The following is a 22,313-nucleotide window of genomic DNA, read 5'->3' as shown; positions in this document are numbered from 1 at the left end:
GAAAGTCCGTGCAATTCCAGTAAAAACTCAAAACTGAATCTGAAGATTATGTGGTTTGCTCAAGCTCCAGCTTGAGAACCAGCTGCACCTCAGTCAGTACAGATTCCAGAAATCTCAGCCACTCTTGAGTGTTGGTGATCGCTCTTTGTCAAAACTTCATGTGGGCGTTTCATCCTTTGCGGTCCCTGCTCTGCGGCATTCTGGCGCATGCGTGGACCACATCATTCGCCTCGTGCATAGTTGGAAAACATACAAATGTTTATATATATATATATATATATATATATATATATATATATATATATATATATATATATATATATATATATATATATATATATATATATGTATATATATATATGTATATATATGTATATATATATGTATATATATATATATATATATATATATATATATATGTATATATATATATATATGTATATATATATATGTATATATATATATATATATATATATATATATATATATATGTATATATATATATATATATGTATATATATATATATGTATATATATATATATGTATATATATATATATGTATATATATATATATATATATATATATATATATATATATGTTTATATATATATATATATATATATATATATATATATATATATATATATATATAAGGAAATGTTACACGATAGGGCATCATCTTGGGTTTATATGTTTATATGTTAAATATTTATATGTTAAATAGCTGATCTGTTTTGTCGTTATTTTTTTAGTTCTTGTTGTGGTTAGGACTGGGAGAGATCCGGTTACTAAATTCTCCCACAATTACAGACGTACGGAACTATTATTAGAGAGTTGACTAAATCATGTCTGCATTAAATGAACTAGTTCCAGAGAAAAGAGGATCTCGTCATGTCTTTTGTTTTGACTTGTGAGTCGTATATAAAACAGACTGTTCCCATCTGGATTTGTGGAAAACAAAAGGATGTGCAAACATATACAAAGCAGCAGTACTGAAGCTAATACTGTCAACACCGTCCTGCCACTGACTCATGAATAAAGAGTTTGCGGTAAACCACACGTCTCATACATTTTACGCCCCATGATTAACTTGCATTTTTAAAGTCATGTTCTTCTACAAACAGGCTGCAAAATGTCATACTAAAGCAAAGCCAACCAGTCTGTCTGTTACCTTGCAATCTAAACCGGGGTATGAATCCAATTTAACAATCCATTTTAACAATTAAAAGTGATTTACAATAAAATGTCATGTCCGATGATTTGATCCATGTGGTATTCCGAGTGCTCATTGCATAATGCGCGATCTCGTCATGAACCGGAGCGCGCTCCTCGACAGCGAGGTTCAGGCTCTTGTAGTCAACACAGCTTTCAAATGCGAGCGGGACGGGTCCAATGAAAGGAACTCCTCGCGCACGGCAACACACGTTCAGCCGGATTTAACTCAGTAAAATCTTCTGTATGGTCGGGGGACACCAGAGCGCAGTATGGTCCGGGAAACCAGACATTTATGGGTGGGGAATTTACCAGAAAATGTACGAGAGGACAAAATTATCGAGCACTTCAAGCGGTAAGTGACGATTTGCTGAGAGCAAGACAACATGCAGCAATGTGCTTCCTTCAAGTTTTTTTGGGGAAAACATTAGCAGCGCAACAGTTAAATACGGTACCTTAAACGTGTGCCATAACTTTGGCAACAACGCTGCCACTGAGCTGGCTTGTTTTGGGTCATTTAACATACGTTGGCTAGTGAGTTATTTTTCGAGAGTCGCAGTCGTCGCTAGGTTGCTAATTAGCACGGAAGGTCGCATTCAAGCGCGTTATCGTTACTTCTAACTGTTAACGTTAGCTGTATTACTGTTGGCTTCAACTTGCGTTCATTTGCCACTCTACTACTGAAAGGTAGTAACGCTTGTTGCTTGGTGGTTGAAAAAAATACTGCGAGTGAGCTGAATGGGCTAAATGCTGTCTGTGCTGCCTAAAGCATTACAGTGGGTGTTGTTTTGAACTCGGCTCAGATGTCATGGATGTCAGGCGAGCGGAGACCGTCAGTGGCTGCATCTAGAAGTCAACAATAGAAGTGTGGGCATACTTTCAAGACAAGTTTCTGTTTGAAAAGGTTCAGGACCAGCCTGTAAAGTATAATTTATGTCAGTTTATGAACATGTGGCAACTTCCTAGTACATCAACAATATGACGTTTACTTTAAGTTGTCAGACAGAAGTTTGTGTTTGGCTGTGAGGTGCATACATGGACTGTTTTGTTTAGTATATGGCAGCAAGGCATGATATTCTGTGTTAAAAAACGAAACAAAAAACCACCCACATACCCGAGGGGTTTAATGTCCATTTCTCACCTGTATGTATTCCGTTGATGCGAAGTGATCTATTAGAATTTTGTTGGAACTAAATGGTGCAAATTTGTCTATCTGAAACAGCGAGGTGAGATTGCTCCTTCAGTAGTGACATCGCAAAATCGTGTATTACACCCAGAAATCTGACATTTTAAAGTCGATTGCTTGATTGTTTATATCGTCCCAAAACATAAATTATCGCATACACATCTATAAAAGATTGAATATTTAAATATTCCCAGCTTTATCTGCATACATACAGTAGGTCACGTAAAGCGAAACTAACGTTACGTCGCATGTTTAACCCATGGTTTAACCACATGATTGATTATATCGTCGCAAAATGTTAACTATGTTATCGCCCAACTCTATGCGACGAAGGTATTATAATAGTGTAAACATTAACGTCATGTTTTTCTGTAAATACCCTTAAAACAATGCAAGTTAGTGTAAAAAGCGCTATACATATATAATTGACTTGACTAAAAGCTGTATAACGAGTTTATTGGCCACATCCATTACCTACACGTATGCATATTGTCTGTCAGTCACGTGTTTGTACAAATACAATCAAAACACACAGACGTAACGCTAGTCTTTGAAAATGTACGTGTGATCGAACTCCTCATAATGTTTTTGTTTGGTTTTATATAACGTAACCTGTATTGTGCTGGAGATGTTTAGGCTATAACTCATAACAATACATGGGAAGATATTAATTACTTTGCGAGTCAAACACACAGGGAGGCTGGCACTAGTATGAGAGAACCTACATATAAGAGTTGAGTTAATAATTTATTCATTTTAGACCAACCGCTTTGTTGTCTCAACGGCAGGCTTTTGTGCACACGCCTGTCTATTTAAATTTGAATTGTGGTAATAACGGTCGCCCCCTTGAATGGGAACTAAATTCAAACATTCTCGTGCTCAACTTTGACTGAATATTAAAGGAGAATTAGTTTTCTGTTGTATACAGGAAATAAATACCGATATATACGTTTATATAATAAATGGAACATATTTATGCACCCCGAACGGTGTCTGTCAGAGCTCAAGTCAGTGCGGCAGAGGTATTATTGAAGACGGGGGACGCGGGAATGAATAAGCAGTGTGTGAATAGGTTTGTAAAATGGCGACGTAGTTTGTGTAAGTGACTGTGAGAACTGGTGTGTCAGACAGTTGCTCACCTAGAGCACACATTAGAATGCCTATTGCATATTACACATTTTAATATTTTGGTTACCAAGTGTTGTTTTAACCCCCATGTGCACCTGTCAGCTGTTTACATATGTTTTGTTTATTTGTTTGATGATTGACAGGACATTGTAAAGTATACCACACAAGGCTTTTACAAGCAGCAATATTTCAAGAATTGTACAGTAAAAAAAAAATACAATAATTAAACATGTCAAGATGTAAATAGAGCAGATAAAAACATCATAATGACATTTCAAGCCTGAATGATTTGACAGCATTATGAAATTTGACTGAATTCTATCATTCGCTTATACACAAAATCTGATATTTGTTTTTCTGTCATAATTATTGGATGTATTCAAATTGAAAGAGATGATAGTGGCATATGGTTGATGCTACTCCTACAGTGGTACTTTTTTGTGATGATGATGATGATACAGAAGGCAGGGTGTTTTTATTTGAATAGCCTTATTTAAATATTGCACGAATGACTGGCATGAAGGTTTGTGTTCACTAAGGCTTTTTCACCATCTAATCTGCCCTTTGCGTATTGGCAATATGTATGATGGTTATTCATATTAGCATAATTGATTGTAAGTATCATTCAATGCAATGCATTTGTGTTGGATACAATGAAATACCTTTTCTGCTATTTTTTGCTTTTTTAGGTATGGACGTGTGGAGAGTGTCAAGGTGCTCCCAAAACGAGGATCGGAGGGTGGAGTGGCAGCTTTTGTGGATTTTGTGGACATTAAGAGTGCTCAGAAAGCTCATAATTCTCTCAACAAGATGGGAGACAGAGACCTACGCACTGACTACAATGAGCCAGGAACTATTCCCAGTGCAGCTCGAGGCCTGGATGATAGCCTGTCCATAGCCACACGTGGGCGGGATGTTTCAGGGTTCACAAGGGGGGCGGGGGGCCCTGTGTATGTGCCCCCTGTGTCACTCCACAGCAGAGAGGGACGTTTTGAACGCAGACTAGACGGGTAAGTGGACATAGTTTTTCTGAAGGCAGGGGCACCATTCCTTTCTTGTAACTCATCTCTCCCTCCCAGTTATTTCCATCATTAATTGGGCTAATTTATTGTTTTGGGGCGGGTGACATGAGGGAAATTAAGAGAACACACTGGAGGGTATTAATTGGGGCATCACACTTTGATGGTTGAGGTCTGTCATCACTCACCATGTAAAGTAAACCAGTTTTGAAGTTGATCAAATCATGGTGAAAACATGCACCGAAATTCATTATCATTGTGTAAAGAGATTAACGTGCCTCTGCATGGGGATTCTCTCAGAGTTGGATATCGCTGCGAAGAGAATCCAGGGCATGTTTTGGATATCAAAATATACTGGGATTTCTGGAAGTGAGAGCAAATCCATGACCGCGGCCTTACCTGGAATTGGCCTATTCTGGAGTACTCTACCGCCCAAGGTGGATTAATGGGTTACATCATGTGTTTTTCCTCTGTCATTGTAACACGATTACGGTGTTGATCAATTAAGACCCATTGATTAGTAATTGGATTATTGAAATGGGTGGTTTAGGAATCAGTTCTTTCCATTCCATGATCTGGAGCGCTCTGGATGGTATTCTCTGGATTTTTAATCACACTGGATTAATGCAACCCAATGACAAAGGATATTCTATCACTACGGTTTCTTTTCTCTTTTTTTCGGGATTATTTGTGGTGTTAGGGTTTGCCTTTTAGTTACATGGGAGACTTCTGCCATTGATCAACATGGTAGAATGTGACAGAAACGCAGTGAGCAAATACCTTTGTTTATCCCTTATTTATTTATAGACAATTTAAATTCATTTTTGCTTTTTTTCCCTAAATGCCAAAAAAAAATGGATTAAAAGTAGCATTTGGTCTAATATACTGAAGAAAGAACTGATTTTTGGATCCACACAGTAAAAAGCATGGAGGTATTACTATTGCGAAGCTAAAGACATCTCCGTTTGGATGTGAAAAATGCCACTGGATTACAAAACCCCATAACGGATCGGGGACTACTGCAGATTATGGATACACTACAATGAAGAAGAAAGTCGGTTTCTCCTAATGGACTATTTCAGTGCCAATGGATTATTGATCTCTTTTTCCTAACATCAATGAAGATTCCACTGGGATTTGTAAAACACTGATTCGAATGCCCATGTTTTGAGAGTTGACTTGGATTATAATCATCCACAGTGATTAGGACACTGGTACCTTGTTCTGTTGGGATATCAGAGAAATTAACTGTTTTCAGATGTAAGGAGATGGTGAGAAGATTCCAAATAACTGAATCAGTTTTTTTTAATGCACTGAAGAGGGATTTAAAAGGACAGGGGCATCATGCAGAAAATGTTTACATTCTCAAAAACAAATGTAATCTACAGAGACATTTCGCTTCATAGGACTAATGAAAATAAAGAACACAAGTAATGCTGTATGAAGATCAACATTATGGATTTATATTTTTGGACTTCTTTCTTCAGCCTGTTTTTGATCTGATGGGGATTTTTTTTGCGCTGAACTGAGTTGGACATTCTACATCCTTTTACATTTTACCTCCATATGCTTTTCCCATATTGACATTGACTTATTTTTTAATATTCATGGATTCTTTTTGGCTGAACTATTGTTGTATCCTGAAAGACAAGGATTACGTCGTTGTTGTTTTTTTCTTACCATTTTTACATTCTACATTTTTAACCCCCTTTTTTGCTCACAAAGTTCTGTCTCCCTAAATTGTATTTGGAATTGTAGGTCGGGTTACCGCTGTCTGAAAAGGTTGGTATGTTCTGCCCTGTGTATTTTAGCTGTTCTCTAACCCCTAGTTTGATCCCCTGTCTTTTTTTCCATCTCCCACTAACAGATGTAGCTGTTAAACAGGCTGTTTTTAGTAGCTTGTTGGCATTTGCAGATTTTTACCTCCCTTTGATGTCCCTTTCCTGATTCTCACTCTTTTTCACACTCCCTGGCTTTTTGCCTCTCTGCGTTACCTATGTGAATAATTTGAATATTGTTTGACGCTTATGAAGAAAAAAGGTTAAAAAGACTTTAAAGAATACAGCAAAGCTAGCCAAACGCATAACAGCTCTGTGAAAATGGAGATGGCAAATGAACTGTGGAGTGTTGTGATGCAATGTGTCACCACCACTGTTTGTCAGTTCTTGTGGAAATTACAGAAGAAGGTTGATTACAGTCAAGTTACACAGCTGGCTTCACTAAACAAAAGCATCTTTTTCTAATTGAAACCAAACTTCTTTAAATTAACTAGGTCAGATTTGTTGCAGCATGCTCACTATCACTCACTGTCAGGACTGACAAATTCTTATTTTGGAGAAAGTGCATCTGATGAAAAAGTTTATTTTGATTATTATAATTATTAATAATAAATATAACTGTCGGTAGCCCTGTTGCAAGATTAAATGGACTTTAGGTACACTGCTTGTCGTGCCTAAGAACAATTCTTAACCATGGTAATTTTATTTTAGCAGACTACCTCTCATAGGTTAGGCTATTGGTTAGTATATTCAGTTGCAAACTTAAGACTGTTCGGGTTTAAAAAAAGTATTTTTTATTTGCAATCTGTATAATAAGTTTAAATACCCAAGGATTTATCATTGTAAGATTGAAAACCCGTCCGGTTGATTGACTGATTTAAAACTGTCACGTGTTCTCAGAACTCACAGTATTAAAATATAAAATTATTATTGTTTTTTCCCTCAGCGATTTAAAAATGTATGTAGGTTTTTGACTTCTAAAGAGTTGTGGAATGATTGCAGTTACATTTTAATAGTTTGAAAAGGGCTACTGAAACTGAAAGTCTTCAAGAGTTTCAAAATGGCTATTAAAGTGAAGCTAGGATAGAACTTAGTGTGTCATGGTGTCCCAGCCTCCCCTTTTACTCATTCCTTTTTCATTAGATTTTATTTTGTTCCTCTTTAAAAAAAAAAAAAAAAACCTTGTTAAGTATCACTCTGATTAATTATTCTTCAACCTGACCAGAACCTGATGATGTTCGAGCATATTATTGTAAAAGACCTTTATTCCAAAATAATGAGTTTTTATAACCTGTGGCTTTGATTTTATTCTTTGAGAATGACTTAATTGTATTCATGAAACCTCATTCCGTTTAGTTAATTAGATTGCAAAATAATGCAGTAATACACGGCTATGTCATTCTATCATAGAAGGGAAGTAGCTTGTCTGGAATTTCTAATTAAAAGAGATATTTGCTTTATTATATTCATGGTAATGCAGAAGAAAATAACTAATTTCTAATCTAATTTTCTTTAGTGTTCTCTAAGTGTAATGTAATTGTAGTTTCTCACTAAGACAACAAGAACAACAAAAACAGTAGTTTTATGCATTAAAAAAGTAGTTCATTTTAGTTAATCTAGAAAATTGCAAATTGCCATTGTAAAGTAATCTCCTCTGATTTTGTTTTTCTTTAGCCTGTGTAACTTGGAATGTGACTGACCATAGCATGCATGACTTTTGTCATGCATTATTTTCTTCCCCTTTGTTTTCAGTATGGATTCAGTTTAATTTCTGAAATGCAAAAAGAATAAATTGCAAAAGCAAAATCCCAAATGAATAAACAAACAAGTAAAGTCCAAGTTGTCCTGACCTGGTATCAGTATTTGTATTGAATTCTACAAAAAAAAAAAAAAACAGTCTAAGACAGCATCTTTCCAACATGCACTTGCAGTCTATGTTTTGATTTAATCACTCTTCAGTGCATGTCACTTGACTCATATGCCTGTCAGGGATGAAAATAACATTCATTTCATTCTTTCCATTTTTCTTTACCATCCTCCATCCCTTTCCTTGTCATGTAGGGCTGCAGACGGTCGGGAGCGGTCTTACGATCACAGTGCCTATGGACACCATGAGCGTAGCAGCAGCAGCAACAGCAGTAGTTTCGATCGCCAACGTCACTATGAAACCGATTATTACAGAGACTCTAGGGACCGGGCCCTCAATGGAGCTAGCGGGAGTGCCAGTTCTGCCAGTGGCAGCATTGGAAGCGGCTCATCAGGGGCCAGTGTAGGTGTTGCAGGGAGTGTTGTGGGAACTACCATTGCTGCTGGAAGCAGTAGCAGCACTGCTGGAGTAGGAAGTGGCGGCTCGACACCTGGAGGCATTGTCTACTATGGTTCACGAAGCAGGAGCCCTACTCATTTTGAGACTACAGAGACTCGCTATGAGCCCCATGCCCGTGAAACTTTCACACTCGCCAGTGTGGTCAATCGGGATTTACACAGAGAAGAAAGAGGCAGACGAGGAGAAAGGAAATACCACCACAGTCGCAGTCGTTCACCATCTTCGCAATCACACAATCCATCACCACAGAGGCTGCCAGGCCAAGCAGGGCGGCCAGCACACTCCTGCAGTAGCCCAGGATCACGCAGTCGTTCCTCCAGCTCTGACTCTGTCAGCAGCACCAGCAGCAGCGGCAGCGGCAGTGGCAGGTAAGAGCAGTAGAGCATCTTAGTGCATCTCTTTAGCATATTGATGCCAGTCTATTTAAAATAAAATATTTACTTTTAAATGCATAGTTTACTCAAAAAAAATTTATTCAAGTTGTTCCAAACTTGTTATTTATTTATTTTTTTCTTCTGGTGAGCACAAAAGATATTTATAAAAAAAATACATAAATGTTGGTAACCAAAAAGTTTCTAGTCCCCATTAGCGCTTTTCTTTTTTTTTTTTGTAACCATACGTTGAAAGTCATAGGGGAACTGTTACCCATATTCTTCTAAATATCTTCTTTTGTGTTTTACAAAAATTATTGAATCTGGATATCATGTAGTTACATAGTCTATAAAATTATAAACACACTTTTGCTGAAAATGTCACTGTTGCAATTTCATCAAAACCTCATCTTTTAGCTAGCTAGATAGCATTATCTTTCTGAAAAATCTGCAGAATTTGCAACAGCAATGTAGATTTCATCACAGAAAATCAAACGTTTACGTGTCAAGGCATAAAAATGGATGCAAAAGATCTACGAATGTAACATTTTAGTGGCAAAGCAGCACTGACTGGAAAAGGCCTATTGACTGTCCCGTCAACTGGCCCAAAACTACCTCACACTGGTCATACTTGTTGAGCCATGTTTGTGCAGCTTTTGTTACTTAAACTACAGTATTGCATTTTTGTTTCTTTTGAAGAATGTTCAAAATTCTTACGTGCGGTTTAAAATGTAAATTTTTCATAACATACTTTATCATAAATAAATATGAATAGGTGAGTAAATCATTTGTAGATTGTGGCTGTGACACTATCCGTCATTGCTTTATTTGTTTGAGCATCTTGACCAGCATGACATAGCAACTTTGGCTCAGGACTATCTGGCACATAAATTACATTTAAAGATCCCTTAGCATGCTGATACTTCAAAAAAATATTTTAGAACTTGCACAGCCATTGATTAACCCTGCAAATTCATCATAGCATGACAAAGTCACTTCTCAGTTGCTAAGTTGTTGATCTTTGGACTCAATCTACATGCTCATCTAATGGCATGTGATATAGCTTTGTTTTTGGTGGTCTTGGTGATCCCCTAGGTTTTTAAGTGGTCTATAACAATGGATACTGATTACAAATGAAGTAGTTCGTTGGTAATGGTAAACATACTTTTGTTGTCGTTCATCATTGCTTATCACGTTTACTGCTTTTAAAGATGCTTGCTGCCTTTTCTTTTTGTATGAAATGATCACTGGATGCTATAAAAAGAAACCAGAGACATAAAAAAATATATATATATATGTCTAAATATATATATATATATATATATATATATATATATATATATATTTTTTTTTTTTTTACTTTCAGTGAAGAGTATTGTTACGTTAAGCAACTTACAGTTCTTATTATTATTCACTCTCACATGTGGCCACCAAGATCTTTCCTCATTTTCTTTTCTGTAAAACTGATCAAGCTCAACAGATTACATAAAGATAATTAGTGTACGGTGACCAACCTTTTGTTTATTTAAATTTTACCTCTCAACCACACTGTTTATGTCCACTTAACTATTTATGTGACTTCTAAATCTACTTAACTGCACTAGTGATTTACATTATATTGTTTTAACTTTAGACTTTAAAAAAAAATATCAGTTTTTCTGATCTATTTGCTAATTCTGTGCTGTAAACCTACAATACTAGGAAAAAGTCCAATGAAGGGAATACTTCTTATGCAAACGATTTTTTCCCCCGTCTCATTCCTGACCCAGTTGCAGATTTGGCTTCGAGGGCTTTGAGTCGGCATATTGGGATGCCCTGGAGCGAATATGTGTGTAAGACATAACTGCTCTGGTCAAGCATTGCTCCCAGCAGGTTTTGGATTTTAACTTTTTTCTTTGTGGAAACTCTCTTTTTATCCTTGAATTTTGAAATGTAGGAAATGTTTCGGGACAAATATTTAAACTGTTATAGATGACCATATCAAAGGGAATGCGTTAGGTTTCCCCATCTTAACATTTAGCTTTGAAGCAGAAGACCGAAGCCTTATTGGTTTTGTTGATCTATTGTTGTTTTTTGACATCTATTAATCAGTGCTATTCAGTTATTTATATATATATATATATATATATATATATATATATATATATATATATATATATATATTTTTTTTTTTTTTTTTTTGTATTTATGGACAACATAAATACAGCCTTGGATAATCACTTGAATTCATAGACTTCTTGGCCTCCACTCTGTGCTGTTGACTCTTCGTAACCAGAAAATACATTTGTTGAAATCGTGGATGATAAAAATGTCTCCGATCTGCGTTTGAAGAAATATCGTAGTATGGTGCTACAGCGCACATTCTATCAGCTGCAGTTCTGGCGCCTCTGTCATATACTGTAAAACGCCACACACATTCACAGCAGTGTTAACTCTGCGCTAGAGTTACTCTCTTGTTATCTGCATGTGCTTTTAAATGTTTCATTTGCACGCTGGTCTGACCTGTGCTTTTTCAGACGAATGTACTGCAAATGCTCTAAAGAACACTGAAGGTGAACAGAAATTAGATAAGCAGCTCTCTGCTTGCAGCACGTCAGTCACACTTGTCAGGAAAGTGAGTGAACACACACAAACACACATTTTCATCAAATAGTACATCATTAATAGCATTTAACAATTTGGTACGATTGCGTTCACATCAGCAGCGAACCGTACCAGAGTTCACATGAACCTTACCCCAGACCACCATTTTAAAGCAGACTTGGGTACGGTTTGTGGGTGCGCACCAAAAGTGCTGGTGTGAAAGCACCTTAAACATGCAGCCTACTGTCATTACTGTCAAGGGATAGATCACCCAAAAATGTCATTTCTGTCATTTAGTCATTTAGTCGTGTTGTTCCAAACCTGTATTAATTTCTTTGTAGTGTTGTAAACAAGAGAAGATATTTTGAAGAATGTGGGTAACCACACAGTTGCTAGTGCACATTGAATTTAATAGTAGCAAAAAATGCTATGGAAGTCACTGTGGACCAGCAACTGTTTGGTTTTCCACGTTCCTCAAAATAGCATTTTTCATTATGTTCAGAAGAAGAAAGAAACTCATTCAGGTTTAAAACCACTTTTGAGTGAGTAAATGGTGGTATAATTGAAATACAGCTGACAGAATTTTTATTTTTGGGTGAACTAATCCTTTAAAGGGGAGGTGAAATGCTATTTCATGCATACTGAGTTTTTTACACTGTTAAAGAGTTGGATTCCCATGCTAAACATGGACAAAGTTTCAAAAATTAAGTTGTACGTTTGAAGGAGTATTTCTGTTCCAAAAATACTCCTTCCGGTTTGTCACAAGTTTCAGAAAGTTTTTTTCGAGTATGGCTCTGTGTGACGTTAGATGGAGCGGAGACCCGGGTTCCAGCCCCGCTCAGAGCGAGTCGTTGCTGCTGCTGCTCTCGTTCAGTTTCAGCCTCGGGATCTGATTCTGGATCATAAATAAACGGCTGAATCTTGACTGTTAGCCATGGTTTATTTTGGATGATGGTTTTTTCCTCAAGGCAATGTCAGAGCCGTTAAATATGTTTTTCAACAGCTCTGGGTAATGTCACAGCTTCCAAACGCTCTCGACGCAAAAGCCTACTGGCGCTCGTGATTCTTTAGCTCCGCCCACACGTCACGCCTCCAGCCGGTCGTGTTTTTCTGGGAAAAATCGGTACAGACTATCTTTCTCTTATGAATATAATAAAACTAAAGACTTTTTGGAGTTATGAAGGATGCAGTACTACTCTATAGGTACTCAAGATTAACAGGATATTGAGTGAAAACGAGCATTTCACCCCCCCTTTAACCTTAATAAAACAACAAAACGCAGAGAAAAATAACTCTTGACTTAGTAATTAGTTTATATAGTATTTTATTTGTATATTTGTTCTTTCAATTTCTTGAATGCTCCTGCTAAATACACCTATTGTACCTGAAAATAAAGCACTTTTTTTATATATATATATATATTATCTGTAGTAGTATATAATGTGTATCTTTGTCGTTTTTGTATCTTTGTTATTAAAAAATAAGAATAAAGATTTTTATCTTCGCCCTCTTTGGCCTAAATATCTGCCATTTCATTTTTTTTGTTACTTTGAAAGACTTAGTCTTTATAATAGGGAAATTAGTTTGGCTGTAATGCTCAGACAACAACAAATATTTGATAAAATTATGAATTGTGATATTTCAGAAAAAAAAAGTATGATATTATTTCCATATCGCCCACCCCTATTTGAAATCGAGAAAAACAAACATGTCAAGGTGCTGTCTCAGTAAATAATTACCAGTTAGAGGAAGTAATTGGAAACCAGTTTTAACAACAATTAAATCATATTTAAATGGTGCAAATTATGAGAAAGGTGTCCATATAATTTTCAGCTGAACTGTTAATTAATGACAACTCCATGAAACTCAGGCTTCACACCAACACCAAGACAACTGAATTAAATTTGCCTGTCAAAGCAGCTCTCTTGTCTTTCTATTTCTTGTATTTAATGTTAGTTAATAAATGGCAGATTTTCAGAAATTGAAAATTGTGTACCATTGTCCTGTGTAATGCTAAATTCTTGCATTTTCATTATTGAGCATGTTTGCTGTTTTCTTTTGTCATTGTCTGAACAGACAAATCACATTAAAACCATGTATCTTGGTGACAACAGGGCTAAAAACATGAGATATTGACTGACCTAGTTGATGTTGCGTTGTTTCACTCTGTGATGCTGACCAGGCTAGACACTGGCTTGAGGCATTAGGTCAGCCATCTATGAGTGATACTTCAGATGCATTTTGGGAGTGAATGACAAGTGGCCCTGCGGCTTTAGGACATCAACACAGACCTTTACTTGTAATGAGATGTGCTACATTTGCATGCCATAAATTCTCTGGAGACTGGACATAGGTCAGGTTTAACATCCTTTTTTTGCTTGTTTCTATTCTCCTTTAAATGTTATTTCAAGGCCACTGTTACTCTCTAATGCCTTTTAAAACTGTTACCTTTAGAAAATGCCTTCATCCTAGACACAGCTGTTCCATGCGCATCAGCCACGCAGCAAACGGTGTACAGCAGGCAGAGACAAAGCTCGCAGCAGACCTATGAATAGCAGTAGATAGCTTTCTTTGCTAATCATTAAGTAGTAGGAAACACCAAAAAAAAACGTACCTGGGATTTAATTAAAAAATGTTGGTTACCTATTCGTAATGTTGTTAAACCTCTAAATAAAGAAGTCAGAAATGGAAAGGTTTATCTATTGATACTGAAGGCTAAATTTAACTGAGAGAGAATAAACCAGAGGGTGAAAATGCCCTGCTCGTGATGATTTTATTTTTAGTGCACCATAGTAATTAATATGTATAAATAAATGTATATTTGTTAGAGCATACACCAGACAACCGTTTTTAGCTGCAAACTACAGGGTTGGCTTCCATAAGAATTGAGTGCTGTTTTATATTTATATTTGTTAGTTGACATGGAAGGAAATCTTGTGGGTTGTCTTTTTCATTTTCTTTGACTCCAGTACTTTTTTTTTTTTTTTTTTGAAAGCAGAGTTGGTCATTTTATAAAATAAGGGCTATTGTGCATATAGACAAAAAAATGAAGCATATTGTTTTCCTATATATTAGTTGTATTGCATGCTTCTTGAGGAGAAAATGCTGTAGAGGAATTTTAAGAAACATCGCCTGGTGTATTTTCACACTGCCCACTTGAACTCCCCCCACCCCCGTGAGATCCAGTTGGAACTGGAAATTTCTAGCCACTGCTGGCTCCCTGCCCACTCCCACAGGCCAGCCCCTGTCAGCCGCACTTCTGAGAGCGAGAGCGAGTGAGAAGAGAAGGCAGTGTAAAGATGTAAACAGACAAAGGGAAAGCCATGTATATGGCTGAATCATTGAGGAAAGAAGTATCCACTGTAATTTCAGTATCAGTTTTAGGCAATTAATATATTTATATGTATCATTTTACATTTATATAATGAATAAAATATGGATTTCTATATATGAATTTAATTATTATCATAATATTACAATTGTGCAAGCTACCAAATGATTTTAATTGAATAGAACGAACCAAGCACTTGGTTCTTTATATTCAAATAGACGGATTTAAAGTTTGAACAAATATCAGCTTTTTATGCAGTCCTCTGGTAGCTTGCACATCAGTGGCAATTTGGATATGTAGAGAAATAAAGCACTAATTCACCAAATGAAACTTCAAAATTACTAGCCAAACACCAGTGTAGTTTTTATGTAGATTTAGTAGACCGCCTCAAACAAATGAATGTCAGGTGTGCTTGCCAGTCCTTTTTGTGGGAGTAGTGGAATTGGTTTTAGATTTCAACTTTTTTTTCCTTCTGTAATACTCCATTGCAACTGCCAAAAAAGATTACTTTAAGTGTGGTAGATACTTTCATTGTCAATGAGAGGCACTGCTTCTTTTTTTCAATACTGTCCATTTCTTTTTTGCAATAGTGCCTCTCTGAGGTTGGAAAATAAACTGCATGAATAAGCTGTATTAGCTGTTACATATAATATCATTATTTTATGTATTATATGTTTAGTAGTTAGGTTTTGTAAATTCCCTTGAAGGAATCACCAAAAAAGAAAAAAATCTTACGAGGCTCTATGTTTGCCCATGTTGTTATTAATTGACAATAGTTTTGTTCTGCAGAGTGCTGAACCACAGCATTTTTATAGCACAGTGTATTTGTTAGTGTTCACCTCTTGTTAGAGTCTACATTCTAAGCAGGTTTGTGTTTTTATTCTCTCACAGTAGTGATTCCAGCAGCAGCTCCAGTGATCGGTCTCCAGCTAGATCTGTTCAGTCAGCAGCTGTACCTGCCCCTCTTGCTCAGCCCCTACTTTCACTGGACAAAGATGAACCTCGCAAAAGTTTTGGTATCAAAGTGCAGAACCTCCCTGTGCGCTCAACGGGTAAGGCTTTTATGAACACATGCACTTTTCAAACAGCAAAACAAAAACCATTGCTCAACTAATTTAAGCAATTTGGAACTAGGGATGTTCATTTTGGTTATTTTTCCTAATGGACAACCAATACTCGTTAACAGATTATTAACCGTTATTAACCGAAAATATTATTTAAAATTAGAATTGAATTCGGTTAGAAAGAATAAGTGTCTGTGACCCGTTAAAAATACTAACATTTGTTTCCCGGGGATTAATTTTACATTCCAAAAAGCAGTAAACAACAGAACATAAGGATTCACATGGTCTTCATTTCACTTCACGCACCTGCAGTGCTTCTGCGAGTGGAGAAAAACATAATAAAGCTTGGGTACATATTAGGGGTGTAACGGTACGTGTATTCGTACCGGACTGTTTCGGTACAGGGCTTTTGGTATGGTGCACGTGTTTACTGAATGACCAAATGCAATATTTTGTGAACGGAACATAGGTACATTTACGTGTTTCAAATTTTTCCATGATTTTTGCGTACCGCTTCACCTCCTGTTTGTGTGTGCAGGGCTCCAAACTGCGACTAAAACGGTCGCATTTGCGACCATAAATATTCAAATGCGAGTGAAGTTTTTGCTGAGGTCGCCACTGGCGACTAGGCCTATGTATTTACATCTCTTAAAAAATTGCATGTAATGCCTGTTTTCCTGATTGTTTTGCATTCACATCTTTTTTTATGTTCGCGCATTGAGAGAATGCGCATTGAAGTTTTAGTGGGAAAAAGAGTTAAACAGTCCTCATCTGCTGCTCAGCAGCGCTGACACAATCTGATAAACGCGCGAGAGAGAGAAATGATGGAGACTTGAAGAGAAAGTGCAGAAAAACAGTGTCTATTTCGTTCATAATTTGAACAAACTACAAGTAAAGCTGTCATCTGTGTGGATATTGGCAATATCGTTAACAGTTCTCGTTTATAATCATAAGGCTTCTTCTTAACAAGATCTTAGTCCATACTGTGTTCTGTTAATGCATGAACTTCAATAAATTAAAGTGCACTTGCCGTCCAGTAATCGCTTTGTACTTTGTTACTTTTTAATTTACAAAGTATCAGCTTTAAAATTATTCCAAATTCATAACAAAATTCAAACATTAAATACAGTTTTGGTGCTCTTTAAGGGGCCATTCACATATCGCGACTAAAAACGCGTGGCGTGCCGCTTTCTCCTTTCCAAAGCGCTCGGGCAGAAGTGCTCCTGAGGCGTCTGCCTTTGCTAAGCAACCATGACCTGCTCTCTCCATGAAGACGCGTAAATTTCAGCAAAGGATAGATGGATTTGCAGCACTAAAAGTCGCTTGCAGTAGCTCTGTTACTAAATTTATTTAAAAATGGCTATCTACATACAGCTATGATCAGCTGTTCCTTCATCTTGGCTGAGTTTTCAACTTTGGTACACGAAAGGATGAAGCTGATTGGTTGGTTCTTGTCACATGACCTGCGGTGCGCGCTTGTGGGATTCTGAAGTTGAGTTGAGATGTTTTTAACTCGATGTGGTGCGGGCGCGCCTGGAAAAAAACGAGCGCGTTGCTTCCATTATGGGCATGCATGCATACCGCTACATTTGAAATAACGAACTTGAGCGCACAAAAGACACAACATGTGAACGGTCCCTAATGTGGAAGGCACGATCGCGAGTAGTGCCTCAGTTCAAGCAGCACGTGAACCTATCATACCTTGCTCTTTACTACTAGAGTACATAATGAACATGAATTAACATCAAAAGGTAGGTTGTTTTATAAGATATTCTACAGTACAACACTTTCAAACTGCGGAAAACCTGTAAAGCTTGTTAACATTGCTACATAATATTAACCTCAGTAACATTTCGGTGTCCTTTTTAATAAAATATATATATAAAATAAAAAAGAATAGGAAATAAAATACTGCTGCGAAGTTCTCCACTAAATAAAATACTCTCAGTCTCAAACCAATATCATATAATAAAATATAATGAAAAATATAAATAAATAACTATGATTACAGTGCACCATTACCAATCCCAGTTTGTAGGCCTGCTCATATTTAAAAAATATATATAACTTTTCCAAAGTGTAAAGTGCAGCATCAACGGGTTCAGTTTTTAGACCTGCTCCGATTTCGTTATTGCGTTGGACCGATCAGAATTAAGAGCAGGTCTGTTTAAATGCAGATGGGAGCTGCGTTTGAATTACAACAGTTTTTTTCCTAGTTGTAGTGGTTCACATTCGCGTGATGCCTTTTTGAAAACCTGAGGCCGGTGACACACTGGCATATTGCACCTGTCAAACATAGTCTATTTTGCAGTCAATACTGTTGACGGTGTCCTTTATCAGTAAGCTTTATATTTATGCTCAACTTGAAGTATAAATATTGTTGTCATGAAGACAAGATCCTGGTCAGTCGGAAGGTCTCCCTCAATGTCACCTACAAAAGGAGCAATGCACCAGCGCCGCGTCAGGCACGATTTTGGTGTGTAAAGGCACAGAAAACACGAAACCGCCGTCACGCAACTGACACGCAACAGAAACGCCACTCTCACGCCACGCAGCCAGTGTGTCGCCGGCATTAGAATAAGCTGCAGAGCGGGATTTGTGCTGAACGCGAAGACTTCCGCCACTTAATATGTTTGTTTGGAAACATGAAAATGTATATGTTCCGCACACAAAATATTGCATTCGGTCATTCGGTACACACGTGCACCGTACTGAAAGCCCTCTACCGACACGGTCCGGTACGAATACACGTACCTTTACACCCCTAATATATATATATCTATATATATATAGATATATATATATCTATATTAGGGATGTCAAATTTCGATTATTTCCATGATCGATCGTCGTTTAAATTAACGATCAATTAATCGATTAATCGTTAACCATAATACTGCAAAATGCGTCTATTGCAGGCACGCAGTCAGCGGTATGACAGGATGTGCAAAAGCCACACACACACACAAAACGCTTTCTCACTTGAATTAAAGAGGTTTTAGTCTGAATAAAATGCTAGTAGCAGGATTATAAAATGAATAGATGCGATTATGATCATTTGATAAAATGAAGAGAGCGCGCCATACTTTTGAGGTCATTTTACTTTGTTGACAGTTTCCAATCCCGCACGGAGAACGCTGAACGCGCCTCTTTAAATGGTTTTGTGGTGCTCGTTGTTGTATTTTAAAGCAAAATTGCAATGTTTTCAACTGACATTATTGTATAAAATTATCCGAAATGTGGAGCGCGTGTGACTGCGCTGCACATTAAGTGAACTACATCGGCGCTGCTGCACCAAAACACAGTTGCTCACATTAATTTGATCCTGCTGGATTCTGTCCTAGAAATCTGTCCCACATTTTTAAAAATCCGGCATACAGCGCATTAGATCGTGACAGTGCATGCGTGCAGACGAGGATGAGCGAGCGCGGCTTTGGCTAGATTTATTTGGAGGTTATTGCTCATGTCTCATTCGGCACAAATCGAAATGTTTCCATATTCGCAATGTATTTGAATGTTAAACTATTATTTATAATGTAAACTAGGCTTGTACTTAACACGCATTCGCATATAGACGGAAAAGATTATCCTCTTCATATGAGCAAAAACGTCCTTGGCATAACAGCAGAGTGGACCGGTATACTACGGTCTATTTAAACTGACCAGTGTAACCTTTTAATGTTTAGTTGACATTTTATTTTGATAATGAACAGACTGCGATGTAAGTTTGAATCGCTAGAATATACGTGTGCAGCAGGCTCCGGGGCGATCGAAACAGCTGAGACATTAAAAAATATATATATATTTTCCGCAAAAGTGTTTACTTACATTTGTGCACACTCACAATAAAAAAAGAAGATTTGTGCTCTTGTAAAATAAAGCAAACAAACAGAATGCGTTGTCATCCTTTTTTTTTTTTTGTGAACTTATGGAGCGCCCACACTTCTGTTTTAAATCCGTTAATCTTAATTAGCCTATTTAAGTCGGATATATTTCGCATAGCCTATTTAAAAAAAACATGAAAACAAATTGTTATGTTTATGTTGGGCCTATTACTTAGTAGGCTATAAATTTTCCTTAAAGCATCCCATTTTGTCCCAGGGCTTAGAACCTGTGCCCTAGTCAGGTCCATGCAGAAACTTGTGAACGATGCTCGGCGTCACCGTTTAGTGACAGCAGTGAATGCTCCAGGAATGTGTCAGTCACAGCGCCTATTAATCGCTGTTTTGAATCCAGCAATTATTTATTTAGAAATTATAAGATCTGATTATGACAAGTGTGGAATAAAAGCTTTGTTTATTAGAGGAATAATAGGTTAACTGGAAAATTGTAGCTCGCGACCATGCTTTTGGACCCCATAGTCTTCATTTACGCGGCTTTGTTCTGGTTTGCTGGTTGGTCACGAATTTCCACAAATTCAGTAGGCTATATTTAGGCATTGTTTCTTTTCCAAAATCTTCATAGTCTAACCCTCTAATTTCCCAGGTTTATTTTATTATCTTTCGCTTTTAATAACTGTTTTCGCATCTCTTACTGTGGTAAACATGGGAAGGGAAATTAAAGATTTCATGAATTAAGAATTCGTTCGATTTATTAATTTGTTCCCTTATTTCACTTAAATCATGGGTTATTTAGGGAACAAAATTAATGAAACATGGACAATTGCCACATTAATAATTCGTAGGAATGAATTAACAAGTTGTAGGAATGAATAGACTACCTGTCCTGTCACTGTATCTCCCAGCCCTGCAAAGCGCACGATATAAAACAGTTATCTGATGAAATGATTAGTAACTACATTTCTATTGCATTTAATGTTGAAGAACTTTTATGTTGTTTCTATTTTAATGTACTTTAAAGTTTAAATCACATTAAAAGCTTAATTTGTACATTGTGAATGAATGATGATGCTTTTATATATCGTCACTGTCACTCACAGCCGCTCGCACGTGTTGAGTGCGCATGAGCCGCACGCAGCCCAACATTGAATCGGTTAACCGACCATCGATAGCCTTAATCGATTGCATCTCTTATCGACAATTAATCGATCATCGATTAATCGTTGACATCCCTAATCTATATATATATATATATATATATACACAAATAAATAGGCTTATATTAGAAATATGTTTTTGCTTAAATAATCAGTTAAGATAATGAACGAAAAACGCAATTTCAGTCCATTTTTGTACTGCGCGAAAGTGAAACAGACGGCAGAAAGTGGCATCCTATTTTTCTTTAGGCATATTTTACGCACAAAGAATTGTTTTTATTGTGAATGTACACAAAGGCAAAATTGTTACAATTCCGATTATCTTTATGACTAAAAGGAGAAGTTGCTTCCACATGCACGCACCCAGTTAAGCTTTGCTACCTTGACAATGCAGCCTGTTCATTATCATCATAAAATACAGTCAGTCAAACATATGGAAAAAAACAAACACTCTGCTCAGTTTAAATATGTTGTAAAGTCTGTGCCATATCACTGTATCTGTGTTATCACCGTATCGCCGTGATGTTATGCAAAACATTTTGTTTTACATGGATATTGGAACCTGAGTGAAGTTGGCTATAATAGATAATAATTTCGCATTCAAATACATCACGGATACGGAATCATTTGATTTTAGTGTCGAATGACAGAGTCAGCGTCGGTTTCAGTTATGTTTTAGCCTAAATTAATTCATTTTGGCTTGTTTATATTGCTATAACTTCTGAAAGGCCCATTTTTAATTCTAGTTCTTTTCAGTTTATTATAATGTTTGTTAACATTTTGCGTTGCCTTTTGACCTATTTCTGAATGAAATAATAAAATGCAAATTATTATTATTATTATACGCAACTTATGTTTTTTTTTTTCCTCTAAGAAAACTTTTTTTTATTTATATACGCATAGCATATTTTAAGGATGCAGAATTTTTTTTTTAATATTTTTATAAATTACTGAAGATAAATAAATTACTTTTTAATCCGTTCAACTAATTTTGTATTAATTGGTCAAAATTCAAAAACAGGTTAAAATGAACATCCCTAATTGGAACGCACTTTGGCGAGACAGCATCTAAATTAATGTGATTATGCTCCCCCTATCAATTTTAGATACAAGCCTGAAGGATGGCCTTTTCCATGAATTTAAGAAACATGGTAAAGTCACATCAGTTCAAATCCATGGTGTCTCTGAGGAACGATATGGATTAGTGTTCTTTCGCCAGCAAGAGGACCAAGAAAAAGCTCTAAGTGCATCTAAAGGGAAGCTGTTTTTTGGCATGCAAATTGATGTCACTGCTTGGCATGGCCCAGGTAGGTTCCT

At 36.6% G+C, this 22,313-nt stretch overlaps 1 protein-coding gene across 3 annotated transcripts in view; it reads left to right on the top strand.

Moving 5' to 3' along the window:
- Positions 1-717: 717 nt before the first annotated feature.
- The window catches only part of LOC113068916 (msx2-interacting protein-like), a 33,669-nt gene continuing 12,073 nt past the window's right edge, over positions 718-22,313 (top strand). Inside the window, exons 1-5 of one of the 3 annotated variants that reach the window (XM_026241850.1) lie at positions 718-1,569; positions 4,218-4,538; positions 8,387-9,019; positions 15,828-15,988; positions 22,103-22,303. In XM_026241850.1, coding sequence (XP_026097635.1) covers positions 1,487-1,569; positions 4,218-4,538; positions 8,387-9,019; positions 15,828-15,988; positions 22,103-22,303 — 1,399 coding nt within the window. In that variant the 5' untranslated portion in view covers positions 718-1,486. Of the gene's footprint in view, positions 1,570-1,896; positions 2,082-2,111; positions 3,473-4,217; positions 4,539-8,386; positions 9,020-15,827; positions 15,989-22,102; positions 22,304-22,313 lie in introns of those variants that run through there. The other 2 variants (XM_026241852.1, XM_026241849.1) reach the window with 2 other exon arrangements.

The sequence above is a fragment of the Carassius auratus genome, unplaced genomic scaffold (genome assembly GCF_003368295.1).
Source record: "Carassius auratus strain Wakin unplaced genomic scaffold, ASM336829v1 scaf_tig00000254, whole genome shotgun sequence".
Classification (NCBI taxonomy): domain Eukaryota; kingdom Metazoa; phylum Chordata; class Actinopteri; order Cypriniformes; family Cyprinidae; genus Carassius; species Carassius auratus.
This window is presented reverse-complemented; position numbering and strand designations above follow the sequence as displayed.